At 62.5% G+C, this 17,105-nt stretch overlaps 1 protein-coding gene across 6 annotated transcripts; it reads right to left on the reverse strand.

The window, feature by feature from the left end:
- Positions 1-504: 504 nt before the first annotated feature.
- KCNAB2 (potassium voltage-gated channel subfamily A regulatory beta subunit 2) lies at positions 505-16,871 on the reverse strand. Of its 6 annotated transcripts, none has more exons than XM_071766970.1 (16): positions 16,811-16,871; positions 11,929-12,047; positions 11,552-11,593; positions 5,107-5,150; positions 4,757-4,794; positions 4,510-4,589; positions 4,064-4,108; positions 3,892-3,936; positions 3,779-3,822; positions 3,610-3,696; positions 2,425-2,510; positions 2,092-2,212; positions 1,849-1,943; positions 1,546-1,666; positions 1,380-1,468; positions 505-931 (listed from the first exon to the last, which is right to left on the reverse strand). In XM_071766970.1, the coding sequence occupies exons 2-16, from the start codon at positions 12,003-12,005 to the stop codon at positions 842-844; spliced, it is 1,104 nt and encodes a 367-aa protein (XP_071623071.1). In that variant the 5' UTR covers positions 12,006-12,047; positions 16,811-16,871; the 3' UTR covers positions 505-841. The 6 variants fall into 6 exon arrangements, with proteins under 6 accessions (XP_071623071.1, XP_071623072.1, XP_071623073.1 ...); XM_071766971.1 differs by lacking the exon at positions 16,811-16,871 and adding an exon at positions 14,904-15,252; XM_071766972.1 differs by lacking the exon at positions 16,811-16,871 and adding an exon at positions 12,378-12,457.
- Positions 16,872-17,105: the final 234 nt, after the last annotated feature.

Here is a 17,105-nt window from a genome sequence, read left to right on the forward strand (position 1 = left end):
CTCTATGCATAGATCTAGAGATACAAATCTGTGTTGGTGTCTGTGTAGGGGCAGAGGTAGAGCCACAGCTCCGCGTGCAGCTGTAGGTGAGTGTGTGCAGACACCTGCAACTGCACACGCGTGCACGTGCAAGGGCAGCCGTGTATGTGCACGGCTGCAGGGGCTGTGGGTGCCCTGTTGTAGCTACTCACTGCTTGTAGCTGTGCACAGGGGTAGGTACATGTAGGGGTGTCCATGCGTGTGTCTGCTGCACAGGTGCTTGCACACACACGCACGCTCCTCACCCAGCCCCCTGCAGAGCCCAGCCTTGCACTGGGGGTGCCCTGAGCTCCCTGGGTGGCAGCTTCAGCCACGGGGGGCTGCCCCCACCCACAGGGTTACCCCCTCCATCACCACCCTATCCCACCCCCTCCTACCCGGGGAGCAGGTGCTCCCCGGGACTGCAGCCCCAGGTGCTGGTACGATGGTGCCGGTGTGGGCGCAAGGCAGGGCAGAGGCGAGGGGCCGGGCGCAGGCTGGGGAACAGCTTCGTGTTGTCGGCCTGGTGGGCGTACAGCACCCACCCGCACCCCGCCCCGCGCCCACCAGCAACGCGGGCAGTGGGAGCGATGCATGCAACGGCCCCCGTGCTCTGCCTGCCCACGGTGGCTCCGGCTGGGGGCCGGTTGGCCGGGGGTCTCGGGGGCCATCCCGGCACCGAGAGCCACCCTGGCGGCAGCCGTGCGATGGACGGGGCAGCGCTGGCTCGCGGCGCTCGCGGCGCAAACCACACTCTCCACTTTGCTCCAACAAAGCGTAAGCAAGCGAACGGGCGGCGAGGGCTGCGCGCTCCGGCGCGCTCTTAGGATCTGTAGTCCTTCTTGCTGTAGGGTTTGTTGCCCAGGATGCTATCGATCTCGTGGACGATGGAAGACGACAGCTTCGGAAGGACCTGCGGGGGACGGGGGATGCCGTTGGGGTCATGCTGCTGGGGCAGGCGGGGGATGCAGCCGGTGGTGGCACATGGCTGGGCCGTGCTCACCGCCTCTGCTCGATGCCTCGGTGCTGCAAGCCCCAGCTTGCTGCTGAGCGACCCAGTTAGGGAAAACCTGACTGGGGCATCACCTGCCTCAGCCCGGCACAGCCGGAGCTCTGCTGCTCAGCTGCCATCAAGCCAAATCCTGGGTTTTGCTCTGAGCCACATTTGCAACCTCCTTTCCCTGCACAGCGCGTTGCAGAAGTGAGCGTTGCGTTGCAGGGACGAGCATGGCAGTACTGCAGCAGCAAAGCACATGCAGGCATTTGCTGCCCTGTTCAGGCCCCCCCCTGGCTGGGTCTGCTCGCTTCCCTGCAGTGAAGCCCCCCCAGCGCAGCACTGTTTGCTTGGAGGGGGCACTGACCTGTATTGCTCCAATATTCTCCATCAGCTGATCGGCGTTGGAGGCGCCCAGCAAGACGGAGCTGACGCCCTCGTTGCGCAGGCACCAGGCTGGGTAGGAAGGAGAGAGGAGCTGAGTGTGACTGGCCAGCCCCGGTGTCCCCCCCCACTGTCCCCTTTCCCCTTACCAATGGCGAGCTGGGGCAGGGTGCAGCCCAGGCGCTCGGCGATGGCCTGCAGCTCCTTCAGCTTGGCCTGCTGCCGCCGGCCCTCCTCGCTCAGGATCTTGTCCTTTAGCCACTGGTATCCCTGGGGGCAGGAGGGGTTGTTGGGCGTGAGGAGCCAGGGTGTACTGGGGCTGAGCACAGGCAGGGCAGACCCAAACTGCCCCCCCAGGTCATGGCTCCTGGACCTCCTGCTCTCCCCCTGTCCCATTGTGATCCCCCTGGCTCCACTCCCCCATCCTCTCATGACCCCTTGACTGGGCTCACCTTCAGCGAGGCGCGGGAGTAAGGGGGGATCCCCCCATCATATTTCCCCGAGACGATGCCACAAGCCAGGGGGGACCAGGTCATGGCTCCGACACCTATAGAGCAGAGCAGGAGGTGACACTGTTGTCCTCAGCTCCCCCAGCACCATGGCGTGGGGCTGGCTGGCTCGGGGGAGGTGTGCCTGGCCATGGCAGTGCAAGGAGAGCAAGGAGGGGGGCTGGGGTGGGACCCCTGCCACTGTACCTATCTTGTGGAAGAGCTCGGGGAGCTGCACCTCAACCTTCTCCCTCTGGAACATGTGGTACTCGGCTTGCTCGCAGATCGGTGGGATCAGGTTGAACTGCCGGGCCACCGAGTATGCTTCCTGCCAGGGAGCCAGGACCCTCAGTGCTGTGCCACACCCTCTGAGCCTCCCCAAAACCCCCCTGAGACCCGAGAGCTGCCCCAGAAAATAATTAATGCTGAAGCACATCTGCAAGTGCTCAGCTCCCGCCAGCCGCTGTCTGATCACATCAGCGTCACCAGTGTCACCGGGGCTGCTCCACCACAGCTGTCCCCAGTCCCCCAGGTCCCTACCATGATCTCCATGGAGCTCCAGCGTGAGGTTCCCCAGTACATGGCCATCCCCTGGTTGATCACGTGGGTCATGGCTCGCACCGTCTCTGCCGGGGGAAGGGGAGAAAGGCAGCGGGGTTACTGGGGGGCTGTGTTGGCAGGAGGGGGCTCGCGCCGTGCCGACGGCTGCCGAGCATCCCCCTCCCCGGTGCCGAGGCAGGTTTTGTCTGGAGGATGCTTTTGGAGAAGGAGCAGGATGGGGACCAAGGGAGCAGCCACTCGGGATGTGCGTTGGGGACCGCAGCCGCCCCTGACATGCCACCGGCGATGCCAGGGCTCTCCCTGCATGGAGAGCAGCTGCTTGGCTCCTGGCACAGGCCCCAGGCCCCGTGGGGTGCCGGCGCCACGCTCGGCATCACTGCGGGGAGAGACACCCGAAGCATCGCCGAGACCCAGGAGAGGGAGGGAAGGAGGGAGGGAGCCCCGGCCCCCCCTGCGAAGGGGTCTGGGGGAGCCCCTGAGCCATGCGAGCCAGGGCCAAGCCAAGCCGCGCTCCTGCAGCCACAGGCGGGGGAATGATGGGCACAGGGCTTGCCTGGCCAGTGCCAGAGCATCTGTCTGGCACGCTGCCCGCTGCCCTGGTGAGCAGGGACCCTGCCGCGGCTGCCAAGGGTGCCCACGGCAGGACCCTGGGAAGCCTCTTGGCTTTTCTGCCCTTCCATCAGGCGGCTGGGGGGTGTTCGTGGTGATGCTGCTGCCTGTGCGGGGTTTGCTGGGGACGGGGGGACAGGGGTGGGCATCTTGGAGGGGTGGGGAGGTTCTGCCCCAGGAAGGGCTGCCAGGAGCCGGCAGTGCCGGCGGGCCGTGCGGCAGGGAGTACCTTCCACGATGAAAGTCCGGGACTTGGAGGAACTAAATGGGTCCCCTGGTGATAAAAGAAAGATTGAGAGAGAGCGAAGTCGGCTTGCCAGGACAGGGCAGCGACCCACCACCACCCACCAATGCCCCCTGCCACGGCTGGTCCTGGCACCAGGCTGGGGTCAGAGGAGGCTCAACCATGGCGTGGGCTGACCATGGCAACAGAGGGGCCATTTCTGCTTGGGAAGGGAAAAGGGAAAAAGGTCCTTGAAATCAAAGCCTGGAGCAAACCAACCACGATGGCGATGGCAGGCACTGGTGAGGAGCACGGCACCACGTGGCACCCACCTTCCATCGGTGTGTTGGGGTCGGGCCTGTTGGCAAACACCACATCCACGTACTCCAGCTGCAGCCGTTCCAGCGATGCCTTCAGACCTGCCACAACCAAGGTACCATCAGATGTGCTGGGATGGGCACATCCCAGCCAGCATCCCCCCATCCCTCCTGGCATCCCTACCTTCGATGATGTGCTTTCGGGACAGGCCCCTCTCTGTCTCAGCCCTGGAAAAATAAAGGTGGGTGAGAGCCTGGCACACTTCGGTGCTCTGCCACGGGGTGAGCGTTACCTACTTTCCTCCCCAGAAGATTTTGGTGGTGATGACCAGGCTGGACCGTCTGCAGGGAGAAAGAGAGAGTCACCAGTGGTAGCACTGCAAAGCCCCACGTCCCTGCCTGCTCCCAGCCCCACCACAGGATGCACATCAGTGATGGCTTTGCCACACAGGGACAAAGCCTGGCTTACCTCCACCCCTTCTTCTTGATGATGTTCCCCAGCACCACCTCGGCCCTACGAGGGAAGAGGACATCAGCTACCATGGCAGACCAGGAGGTGAACGCAGGGATGCCGCTCTCCTCTGGCACAGAGCCGAGCTGCTCCCCAGCACGCCAGCTGGCTGTTTTTAAGTGGACATGTGTACACGCTGAGATGCCCCCGGGCCACCACATCCTGAGCAGCCGCAGCTCACCGTGATGGGGAGGATGCACGGCCGTGCCTGACGTGGTGCAGGCAGGCACAGGCAGGACAGGACCACACGAGCCAGCACCCCCCATTAGCAAGTGCTTGCAGCCCCCTTCCCAGCAGCCACTTTGCAGCCAGCAAACCCAGGAGATTCCCGGTGCTGTGGCGACTCGTTGGTGCTGGGATGCAGGGTGAAGCCCCTTGTGCCACCACCACAGCCGGGTACCTACTTGCCGGCAGCGTAGACTTCTGCCGTGTCGAAGAGATTAATGCCGTTGTCATAAGCTAAAGTCATCAGCTGCTCTGCCATCTGTGAGGGGAGAACGGGGAGGGTCAGTGAGGGGGAGTGAGTGCCCAAGAACCCAGGCAGGCACTGGTGAGCTCTGGCACACCATGGGTACCCAGAGCAGCACCCGTGGCTGTGCCAGTCCCATCCTGTCCCCGCTTTACCAGGGAGGGATGAGGCGTGACCCTTACCTCGTCTGTGATTTGCCCTCCGAATGTAACCCATGTCCCTGCAGAAGAGAGAGGGTGTAGGTGCAGTGAGCACCAAATGCTGTCACCTCCAGCCCCTCACCACCCACCCTGGCACAGCCCTGGCACACACGGCTGGCACTGCCACGTGCAGCCCGGCGCTCCCAGCGCAACCCGGTCACTTCCTATCATAGCAGAGGAGAAAAAGGGAAAATAATTTGACAACTCCTAGGCTGCGTCTCAAAACCTCTGCCAGGACAGAGGAAAACCCTTTCCTTCCCTTGGCAAAGCATTGCTGGAGCTGGTGAGGGATGGAAGAGACACCAAGGGGCCACGGCAAGCCCAGCACTTACCCAGGCCCAGGCAGGACACACGCAGCCCGGACTTTCCGAGGTTCCTGGAAGACAGAGACTCGTTAGGAAAGTCACCAGAGAGCCCCAACGCGTCTGCAAGTGAGTTGTGGTCCCCAGTGCCAGTCCCCATCCTTATCCTTGATCCCATCTTTGATCCCATCCCCATCCCTCATCTCATCCCCACCTCTTCTCCCTTGTCTCCATCCACATCCCCACCTGGGATGGTCCTGCAGTGAGGTTAATCCCCCTGATTATTTGTTTAATTTCATTGTTTAATTTTTAATCCCATGATGGATTAAAAATCCATCCCCAGCCGGGCACACCGTGGTTTGCCTGCGGCATGGCCAGCACCAGTGCCATTTCCCACACACAGAATAATGGCCGTGCCCACGGGGTGATTGAGTGGCTGCGGGTGGTGACCTGGTTAAAGTGTCTCTGGTGACAGGGCTGGAGGGTTTGGCTCCTCTGGCAGTGCCGCAGGATGGGACGGGAGAAAGGGGAGGTGGTGTGCTGGTGGTCAGGTCTGGGGTGTCCCACGTGTGGCATGAGCTGTGCCCGTTCTCTGTAGTGTGGCACAGGGGACAGGGCACTGGGGTCCTGGAGCATCCTGAAAATTGTGTCCGGCACTGGGAGCCAGAGAACAGCTTTGGGGAGGGAGCTGGGCTGGCAGCTGCCTTCAGTGTGGGGATGGCGAGCCCATTCCTTGTCAAAATTGACAAAGGCTTGAGGAAAGAGTGTTAAAATAAATAAAGTGTAGGTGAGCCACGGCAGCTCGCCCGTGTCGCGTAGCAACAGGGAGGCACTGCCGCCACCGCGGCACGGCACCGTGGGCAGGGGCAGCACCAGGGGTCCCGGTGTGAACTGGGGCACTGTCCCTGTGTGCTGCAGCCTCATCACCCAGCACTCATTGCCCTGGGTGCTGCCGCAGCTCCCGGCACCTTTGGAGCTTTAGGTGGTGGGAGAAGCCGTGGCCACGGGGTTGACAGTGGGGACAGCACCAACCTCGTCCCAGCCACGACGGGGTCCTGGGGGACCAGCAGCACATTGCTGCTCCTGGCTGTCCTGCCCCAAAGTGCTGTGCCAGCACACCCAAAGGAGACGCTTTCAGATGCAGCTGGCCTGGTGCACCCAGTGCTGGCTGCATCCCAGCACGCAGCAGCTCCTGGCTGGACAATGGCATGTCCCCCATACTGGGGAGGGGGGCAGCCCCATGCTTGGGTGCATCCTCCTCCCTGAGGAGCCCCCAGCCCCACACCTGGGTGCAGCCTCATCCCTGTTGGTGTGGGGGGGAAGCCCCCATTGCCCTGCTCGAGTGCCAGGGATGTGGAGTGTGTTAACCCCACGGGTGCTGGTTGGGGGACAGAGAATGCATATGCCACCCCTTCATTCCCAGACCCACTGTGACATCTCGGGGACAAATCCTGGCTCACAGCTCCAGGCACACTTGGCAGGGCAGAGAATCTCCAGCAGTGCCATCAGGATGCTGTAAACCCGTGGATTATTCCCTGCCATGACTCCCTTGACCCCCCAGCTCGGCAGGCACTGGGGATCCTGCTAATCCTACCCCAGATTTTAGGGTCCTTTCCCCCCCCCATCCCATTGGCTTCACACCAGGCTGATTCAGAGTAGGGACAGGAGCAAAGGGTGAGGATGGAAATGCACAGTTAGCACTTTGAGTACCGAGAAGCTGGCGGAGCAGGACGCGAGAGGGGAACTGGGGGAGTGCAGGACCCCCAGCCCCTCGACCCCCCAACCCCAGCCCCGAGCTCCTACCGGTATTTCATCCCCGGCTGCTTGACGCTGGACTCGCTGGAGGAGGGAGCATTCTGCACCGAGAGCTGACCCAGGCTGCGGGCCACCATGGCCACTGCCCGGAACTTGCCGCGGGTGCCGAGGCTGGGGCTGCCGGCATTCTGCCGGTTCAGTCGATCCTCCGCGCTCCGGCTCTTGATGCTGTGCTCGGAGCACACAAAGGAGACCTGCATCCTGCTCCGGCGGGCGGCCGCCCCGGCTGCCTAAATTTAGCCGGCGCCCCCGGCGAGGCGGGAGCTCCTCCCGCGCCCGCGACGTGACGGCGGGGGGCTGCGACGCTCCGGCACCCCTCCTGCCCTCAATATTTGATGAGCTCAGGCACCGAGCACGCGGTGTGCGGGCAGGGGGCCGGATGGCACAGACCGGGCCCCCCCAGGGCATCCCCGCACCCCGCCGAGCGTCCCCCCGTGGCTGACACTTTGGTACCCAACCTCGTATTTATAGGGGGGGGGTCCAGCAGCCCCCGTGAAGGCGAGTGCAAATCTCCTGGCACTTTGCCAAATGGGGTTTGGGGAGGAAGGAGCGTGGGTGGCGGCGATGCCAACGGCGGTTTGACGAGGTTGTTCTGGTTGCCCCCCCCCTCCCCTTGGTATCCCCTTGTGTCCCCCAGATTTTGCAGAACGCAGCCCGGCACCTTCCACCAAAGCAAAGGGACCTGAGAGCCTTCCCTGGAAGGAGCACAGAGGGGAGCTGGGGCTTGCTTTTTGGGGGGGAAACTATGGATATTCAGCTCCAGCCTAATGAGAAATCATGTAATCTCCTCTGCTTCCCCCCGCCGCAAAGCTCCTTAGCCGGGTAATCCCACCAGCACCAGCTCCAGTACCAGCTTCAGTACTGGGGTTGGGGGGGACCTGGCAGCTCCCCAGAGGAAGAGCAAGGCCAGAGATTTGGGGGGCAGCAGGCAGCTGCCCGATGGAGCACTGCTGGGGGCTGTGCCAGCCTCTCCCCATCAATTAATAATACTCATGAATATTAGATGGGTTCTTGCTGCCATGTAAATGTTACCTCCGGCATTGTGAGCCGAGGGGAACCTGACCCGTGGTGCAGCATGGCATGGCAGGAGCCAGCAGAGCCACCCACCCCCTGGGGGCTTCACTGGAGCCAGGGGCACCCAAGTCCTGTGCCTCCAGCCCCAGGTGCATTACTGGGCAATACTAGGGGAGAGCAGGAAGGGACACGCAGGGAAGTGCCCTTAGTGGCCGACTCTCTGGCTGCCTGGCACGTCCTCCCCAGCACCAGCAGGTAACAAGGACATAAATTGCCTGAAACACTCAGATGCCACATGCTGTGCCCAGGACCCTCACGCAACATTCACGGCGCATCAGCCCAGCCACAAATGGTTGTTGGGGGTGAAGCAGCTTGGTGCTGAGGGCTCCAGTACCTGCCCTCTGACAGTGCTGGTGGGTTTGCACCTGCAAACGTCCCAGCAGCAAAAAGGAAAATCAAGTGAGCAGCTCAAAGACCATTGAGCAAGCAAGAGGTAACAGCAAGCTACCACCAAGGGCGCCGGCTCCTCCCAACCACGGTGCCGCAGCAGGAAACCACCGGAATCCTGCCAGGCTTTTCCCGACAAGGTGTAAAACCAGTGCCAAGAATCATCCCCTGCTCTGTCCCCACACTTGGCTGCCCTGGCAGGTGCTGGCGCTGCCTTACCTGTACTTCATGCCAGTGGTACAGGCGGTGCTGTCAGCCAGGGAGAGCCCGTGCATCCGCAGGAACTCCTCCAGCTTCTTGGCCCGTGCTGCCGCCCGCACGTCCCGCAGCCGCCGCAGCTCCGGCCCCTCGGCCGTGCGGGGCACCGGGTGCAGCCCCCACTCTGGGGGGTGCCTGCTGGCCACGCTGCGCAGGCTCTCGCTGTAGGTCATGGAGAGCATCCTGCTGCCCACCACTCAGCGGTGCTAGGAGAGAGCTGGGAAAGGGCCTCACTGCGGTGCTTGAGCACCACCAGCCCTCGGGGCAGAGCCTGCCTGCGGTGCTGGCGTGGTGGCACCCACCCTGGCCAGGATCAGCGACGGGTCTGGTGCTGGGAGGGGAGAGCGGGGACCATGGCAAAGCCGGTCGGTTCAGCGGAGCAAAGCGGTGGCAAGAACCAAAAAGCAAAGGGAGCAGCGAGGGCAGCACCTGGCAGGGACGCAGCAATGCCCACGGCTGGCAGCAATGGGCAGCAGGGCTGTGGCAGATGCTGGTGAAGGTTTGGTGGCGGTGGGATAAGTCAGGAGCGGAGCAGTGGTTCCGAGGGACTCTGTGGGCAGGGTAGGTGCCTGTGGAGAGGCTGTGAGTGCCAGTGGTCACCATGCTTGTGCCAGGCTGTGCCACCAGACAACACCTTCCCCACGGCAGTGCCCACCCAGCTGGCGCAGACTGCCCAAAACAGCCTGTGGCAAAGCGAGCTCCTCACAGCCAGCAGTGCCTGCTGCTGCTCCAGTTGGGACTGTGCTGGCAGTGGCACCGGCATCGATTTCCCTGCTGCTCTCTGCAGTGTCCCTTTGTACTCTGTGTCTGAAGGAAGGAGTGGGGACAGGGGCCAAAACCACGGCGCCGGTGTCACAGTACCCTCTGGGAGTGCTCCGTGCCGGAGACGCGGCAGCATCAGGCTCCAGCCGGGCTCCCACCAGTGGTTTTTTTCCTTTCCCTGCAAAGCTCAAATTTATGGCAGCAAGAGCTAAAAGCTAAAGAACTAGAAGTGCACTTTCCATTGAGGTGTGACCTCAAGGAACAAGAAGAAAACCTAGACGCTACTGAGCAGCCACTGGCAAGGGGCTACCAAGCCCCGGGGTCTCCTGTGATGCCCATAGCTGCCAGAGACCCTCCCGTGCTCCTTCTGCCCCACATCAAGGGCTGGGGAATGTGGGGAGAGGTGGAGAGGAGACCCCTCTCCTGCAGCAGAACCAAAAAGAACCCTGGCCACCGACCCCCTCTGCCTGTTGCATCTCCAAGCCAGAGTTGGAGCTGACACCAGCAGCAGCAGCCCCTCTCTGCAGCTGGAGGTTTTAGGTAGGGCAGAGCTGGGCATGCACACAGCACCCAGTCCTGAGGATCCCCTCATTCCTGGTGGGACCCCCTTGTTCCTGATAATAACCAGGAAAAGTCAGAGCCAGCTGTACTGCTGCTCTGCAGCTTTGCTGTGTGGCAATGGAAGGGCTGTAGCTGTGGAGCCGGGGTCTGCTCTGGGTTGCTCTCAGGGACAGGGTGGGAATCTGCAGACCACCCTTCCCACACCTCCATGGGTTTTAGCTGAGCAACGTTATAGGGCAGCGGGGAGAGCATGGAATAGTGGGCTCATCCAGGGGCCACTCATTAGCAGAAATCCCAAGGGCTAAGCAGCGTGGCACCAAGCAGGAGAGGTCATTCCGTGGGGATGGAGCAGGGATGGGGAGGGGATAACGGGACTGTTAGGGTCACAACAAGTAGGTGACAGCTGGCAGCTGCTGGGGAAGCAAGCTGCTCGCCTGCTAAGCTGGGAACACGTCGGCATCCAACAACCCAAGGAAAAGCAGAAAGACCCCAACCCCCCAGCGACACATCCCTGCTGCCCACCCCGGTGCTGCCAGCCCTGACTCACCCACGCCGGGGAAGCTGCTCACCCCACGATGCTCTGCCCAGGCGGGTGCCCCAGCAGCTATAAGAGCCCTGTGGCTGCTGGGACGTTTTGCATTAGGGGAGTGTCGGCGCTTGGCGGCCAAAGCACTTGGCGGCCACACTGGCCCCCCAAGCCCAGCGTTCTCACCGCGCTCCATTAGCCCAATTAGGGGATTTTCTTCCTCACGAAGGGGAGCTAAATTATTCATGAACGCTCCACTAAAAGCCTGGGGATGCGCTGGTGCTTCATCACCGCTGGCATCACCGCCTCACCCGCAGCCGACCCTCGCCCCGACAGGTCCCCTGCCATCGGTGGTGGGGACAGCTGGGGACACCCGGGGCCACTGGGAGCCAACCCTCCCGCTGGCCCCACGGTGGGTGGGCTGTGGCAGGACTGAAACATGGGCTCCTCCAGGCAGGAGCCTTGTCACCGGGCAGCATCCAGAGACTTTTGCTCCAGATGTGCCCAGTGGTTCTGTGCGTGGTTCGGCAGCCAAAACCCACTTGCAGCTCGGCACTACTGATGCCAACACATCACTGGGAGTGGCACAAATGGTGCCTGGTGCTGGCCACCCTTTTCTGATCCCACTGTGTGCTGGGAGACCACGGGTCCCTCGGGGGGTAGCTCCCTGCTCCCTGCCTCACTGCAGCCAGGGTGCTGCAGCCCCGGAGTGGTGTGCAGGGAAAGTGCTGCCTTCCCTCCAGCTGGTAAAAGGCTGCGGGGGGGAAGCAGTGCCTTGAAACCACTTAATGACACTTCTCCTAATGGAAGGAGCAGCAGAACAGCTGGCTGGGTTCCTGGAGATGCCCCTGGGAAAAGCCAGCGGGCGCTTCCCAGCAGAGCATCAGTGGGGGGATGCTCCCCCTGAGCCGAACCCCAATATCCACCCAGCCATGCTCCGGGGAGCCTGGCGAGGATGCCCCCATCTCCCAAGCTGCACACGGGGTCCCCACGTGGTACTGCCAAACCCCCAGCTGGGGAAGACACGGTGCCGGTGCAGTGCTGTGGGTGTGGGTCAGGGGCTGTGGGTCGGGGGGGGGAAGGGCTGGTTACCTGTAGAACTGGAGCTGGCGCTTGGGGCTCCCGTACCTCGCACTTCCGACAGCAAAGGGGAGAGAGAAGAAAGATGCCACAAACCCCGTTAGAATGGAGCAGCGGGACCAAGCAGCAGAGGGGGTGGCTGCAGGGGGGTCAGTGGTGTCCGTGCCACGTGGCGGGGGCACCATCACTGTCACCAGAGCTGGCATGCTGCCAAGAGGGACCCTCTTGTCCCACAGCAGGAACCGGCACCCCAAAGCCCTGCTGCTACTGCCTCTTTCCTGCAGCCCTGGAAGTTCTTGCTCCAAGCATGCTGGGGCAGCTCTGGGGTGCCAGAGCTCACCAGGGCAGCACCCCCAAGTTTGACACCCCATGGAGCCCCATGCCCTTACCTGTAAATCATCCCTGGGGAGCCCGTCTGCCTCAGCGAGAGTCGCGCTGGGGAGTCAGTGGTGGATTCGGGATACATGGAGCCAGGCTGGGCTCCCTGGAGCCGCTTGCCGCGTCACCCCTGCCGCAGGGGAAGAGAGAAAGAGGAAGAAACGGGGGTTTTTGGGGCGTGCACATGATGGTGTTTCCTGTTGCAGAAGCCTGTGAGCCTGATGGGTGCCTGGCACGGGCGGTGGTGCAGGCAGCAACGTGGGCAGCAGCAGGCAGGGCATGGCAGTCCTGCCAGCCCCAGACCCCAGCCCCTGACCCACCACTGATCCCAAACCCATCCCACCCCTGCCCTGCGCCGATGACTCCCCAAATTGGTTGCTCTCCCCACAGTTCTGGGGCACACAGGGAAAACAAAGAGGAGCTGCTCACTGCCCACCTCACTGCCCTCCTTGTTGCCCACCTGGTTGCCCACAGGAGGTGAGTGGCGGATGCCACGGGGCAACCCAGCTGGGGCAGCAAGGCACAGGCTGTGCTGCTGGGGTCCTATGACATATCAGGAAATGGTGTAGAAATGTGGGCCTGGAAAATTAAACATTTTGTTGGCATTTAAGGCTAAAGCAGCCCCCAGAGGCAAGGGAGAAGCTAAGGAAAGGAAAAACACTCGGCTTTTCCTGTGGCCTGCATGTGACAGTGTAAGTGGTGGAGCAGGAGCTCCAAGGGAAAGGGGGACCTCTGCCAAGCACCCCCCACCCTGCCTGCCCCCATCCCCATGCCAGAGTTCACCCAGCAGCACTTCTCTAAGAGCTGTGGTCCCAGTCCCACTCCATCCCCCAACACTGTCAGCAGTTTCCAGCAGCACAGAAAACCACAGCGCTTCCCTACAAAACTGGGGCAAATTTGCAAATTTAATCCATCTTTCTTTAGGCCTGTGAAATGTCATCTTTGTGCTTCAGGTCACCAGCTGCTTTCTTTCCCAGACAAGGACTGAGAGATCTCCAGGCTCCTTCCCAACTGCCCTGGGCACAGTGGGAGCATGGCCTTGCACAGTGTGCTCATGTCCTGGCATGCATCCTGCCTGCATCTTGGCACAGTGTGCCAGCAGCCTGCATCCCTCCTGCAACTCTCCTGCAGCCTGCATCCCTCCAGCACACCAGCCTGCTGTGCCTGAATCCCAGTACAGCTCCTGCAGACCCAGCAGCCCAACTGCAGAGGCTCTGGCAGCTGAGCCAGTCCCTGCAGAGCTGCCTGCCTGCCCCTCGCATCCCCCAGCCCCCCGCAGCTCCTGGCCCCACTGCTGAGCCCCATCTCTCTCCTTCTCTCTGGATGCAGCTGGGGACCAGACTGGATAAAGCCAGCTTTATTTTTGAGAGGGCAGGAGGGAGCTGCCCCCCCCTGATCCCCCAGAGCCATCACGACCCCCTGGCTTGTCCCAGGGCTGCTCATGTCACCCCTGTTGTCCCCTGTGTCCCTCACCCAGCAGTTGCCAGCAACAGACACAGCGACAGCAGCCCCCTGGTACAGGCACCCTCTGGCGTGCTTTTGCAAGCTGCTTCATGCCAGCTCCACATCACTTAATTAGTGGCAGTGTAATGAAGCTGGAATGAGCTGGGGGGCGCCGGCAGGGGGACAACCAGAGCTCCCCTGCTGCAGTGGGGGCAGCCACAGCTCCCTTGGTGCCCTGCCATGAACTCGGACACAAACTTATCTCAGGGCTTGGGATAGGCTCTGCTGGAGGCTGCTGGGGATGGTGGTGGGATGAGCTCAGCTCTCCACAGTTCTCAGCAGGACCCACTGCCCCTCATCTGCTGCCTCATGGTGCTCCCACAGGCACCAAGCATGGTGGCTGCCAAGTCTCTGGTGGCAACGGAGGAACTTTGCCAGGAATCACTGCTGGACCAATGGCACATGGCTCTGTGCCCCAAGGAACTGGACCATCCTGGGCCTGCTGAGCCAAAGGCACTGCAAACAAGACCCCTCCTTCTGTGGGGCAATGCATGGGAACGGAGGGAAAGAGTTTTCTTCTGCAGGATGTGTCTGGGACAGGGGTGCGAGGGCACCTGGCTCTGTCTCCAGTTCCATCCCAGCCAGCGTGATGGGCACTGGGATGCCAGGAGGATTCATGTCTGGGAAGCCCCTGGGAGCTGAAGCTCTTCTGGACAGCCTAAGGGGGGATGCTCTGTGGATTGCAGCCTCTGAACACGCTGCAGTTGGAGCGAGAGGAGGTGAAACTGCCTACAGAAATTGTGAGACCACAGAGGTGAAGGCTCCAGACCCACCGAGGAGCCTGAGCCCCAGCAGGTGAGGCAGAGGGGCTGGGGGAGCGGCGAGACCCCACGCTGAGCACCCCAGTGTCACCCCCAGCTGATGAGGCAGGAGATGGAGGGGAGTCAGTCCCGAGCAGCCCCCCACACAGGGCACTCATCTCTGCATCTTTACCAGGTTTGCAAATGGCACCCTCAGCAAATGCCCCCCCGCCGCACCCCGGGAAAGGTGACTTTGGCACAAGGACTCACGCTGCCCGGGCACGTCCTGCTGTCACCTCTCCATCCCTGGCCCCGCCGGGTGCCCGCACCTCCCGCCCCGGTGCCGCAGGGATCTGCAGAGCTGCAGCCCAGCCCCTTCCCGGGCCCGGGGAAGCCTCTGCTGCAGAGCTCCTTCCCCCCACACCGCCATTGCAGTCCCCCCAAGCCGGCTGGGGGGCTCGGGCGTGTTTACAAGCTGCTCATTAGGATAACGAACAAGGCAGGCGACAGGGATTTAGCTGCGACACGTGAGGTGGCCCGTGATGGTGCTGTGCGTGCCGGAGCCGATGACACAGCCCAGACCCACACGCCAGACGGGTTATTCCCGCTGTGCTGTCACCTACAGCAGCACCCAACGGGGTCCATCACGCCGAGCAGCCGCGGGTCCCCCACTGTGCCCCTCTTCCCGCACCACGGCACCACAGACCCGCCAGTGGCACCCGCCACCCCAGCACCGCACCCACCTGGCTCCGGCGCCAGCGGAGACGTGTGGTTAGGAGGTAGAAAAAAAAAAAAAATAATAAAAAAAAATTGAAATAATCCCCCAGCTGGCAGCAGAGCGGAGGCTCTGCGGGCTTCGGGCAGCGGCGCCGGTGCCGGAGGAAACACAGCAGGTGCCGGTTCCTACCCCATCCCCACTCCGTCTCTGGGAAAAGGCGCCTGGCGGAGGCGGGAGGCCAAGACCCCGGTACCCCGGGATGCGGCAGCACCCAGAGATGCTGCAGAGCCGTCGCTGCCGCTCTCACATCCTGACTCGGCAAGTTTGGCTCAGCCGTGGCGTGCAGCCGTGGCGCGCAGTCCGGCTCCAGATCCCACCGGTGCCTTAACCGTGTCGGCGCCGTGGCCCGGCACCAGCAGCGCGCGTGGGCGAGCGAGTGGCTGCCCCTGGCATTGGCCACCCCTGGCGACAGGAGGCTGGTCCAGTGGCCGCGGGAAGCTCAGAGCTCGGGTTCCCATCAGGATCTCTCACAAGGAGTGTTTTCCCTAACTAATGAACCAAGGTCGGCTGCAGGCAATGCTTCAGGGCTGCCTCCTGGCACCGGGGTCACCCAGCCGGGCCACCCGTCCTCCTCCTCCACGTGCCAATCATTCCATCTCAGCTGCTTCTGCTTTTTTGCTACCTTGGGCTAAAATCCCACCCTGGAGCACACAGTTTGGGGACACCCCAGTAACTGGAGTACATTGGTCCCTGGTAGCAGCGTGGCACCACAGCTCTGGAGTGATGCGGCCAGTGGCTGGGGTCAACTTGAAAACCAGAGGTCATGCCAGCAAAAGGGGGGTCAGGGCTTCAGAAGAACAGATCAGCAGTTTTTTCATCTATAAATTAGGAAAATCCAGTCCCTCTCCATCCAGTGACTCCTGCTCAGTTTTGATGGAGGGGACCAACAACCAGCGAACCACGCTGGCACTGCCAGGGACCTGCTGGGCACCATGGGACAGGTGACCCTAGCAGGACCCAGGCAGTGCCAGGTGGGGAAGGACACAGACCCTGTCCTGTAAGAGCAGCACCCCTGGCATGGCCACGGCTCTCCCAGAAGATGGTGAAAAATGCACTCTGAGGCTTCTGCTCCCGCTCTGCCGTGTCTGACCCACAGCCCCACACACCATGAGTGGGGAGGCCATGGCTCTCCCTGCTTTCTTCCCCACAGAAATAATAATAATGATAAATAATACAAAAAAGAGATGGACAAGCACTGCATATATGCAATATATGGGTTATATACACGGGTATAGATTGTGTATATATCATGCGTATATGCAATGTGTGTGCATACATCCAACGTATCCTGGGTGTACATTGTGTGCATGTGCAATATGCAGCTCAGGCTGGATGTACATTGCACATATATGCGATGTATACCCACGGGAGACCCCACTGCACTGCCACCAGCCCGGCAGGGCCGAGGCTGGCGAGGGGCCGGTGAGCCGGGGCACCCCGGGGGGCGGCAGGGCTGGGGCAGACCCGAGGGTCCTGCGCTGGAACCCTCCTCCCCAGCCATCACGGTTAACGGAGCCACCGCCTTCCGTAGCAGGGGCGAGGGTTTGTCCCCGCCATGCAGAGGCTGGTGACACCCAGGGGACGGTGCGTGGGGAAGCACCGGCGATGACGTCCTGCTGCGGGCCCTAGGTCCCCCGGAGCACCCTACTCCTTCCCCCGGAGGATACACAGCCCTGGATGGCAGCGGGCCCCCGCGGGAAGGGGCCCCGACCGCCCCGCGCATCGCTCCCGGGCTACCGGCCAGATGTTGCGGGCGGGGACGATCGTGCGCGGACACGACCTCGCCGCAGCGAAACCCGATCCCCGCCCCTATCCCAATCCCAATCCCAGTCATCCCGATCCCGATCCGGTTCCGTCCCGCTCCCCCCGCACCTGCCGCCGCCGCCGCTCCCGCCGCTCCGCCGCCGCGCCCTCGTGGGGGGCCCGCCCCGCCCCGTCCCGCCCAGCCCCGCCCCTCTCGCTGCTGATTGGCAGCTCCGCCCGCCACTCCCGCCCCACGCCGATGACAGAGAGCACTGCGCCGCTTCCATTGGCTGCGGCGCAGGGCGGGCCCGGTTCAGGCCACGCCCCCCACGGTGCAGCTCCATCGCCCTAGTAACCCGATGCTCCGCCGGGCGCGACCACCCGTGCGGGGGGGGGACGGCCCCTGCAACTGCTGCTCCGACAT

This window comes from Heliangelus exortis, chromosome 23 (assembly GCF_036169615.1).
Source record: "Heliangelus exortis chromosome 23, bHelExo1.hap1, whole genome shotgun sequence".
Classification (NCBI taxonomy): domain Eukaryota; kingdom Metazoa; phylum Chordata; class Aves; order Apodiformes; family Trochilidae; genus Heliangelus; species Heliangelus exortis.

Coding starts and splice junctions, on each gene's coding strand:
- KCNAB2 (XM_071766974.1), bottom strand. CDS start 8,792: ATGCTCTCCATGACCTACAGCGAGAGCCTGCGCAGCGTGGCCAGCAGG. Junction 4,109..4,509: donor GAAGTCTACGCTGCCGGCAA/GTAGGTACCCGG, acceptor CTTCCCTCGTAG/GGCCGAGGTGGTGCTGGGGA. Junction 1,944..2,091: donor CGAGCTCTTCCACAAGATAG/GTACAGTGGCAG, acceptor TCTGCTCTATAG/GTGTCGGAGCCATGACCTGG.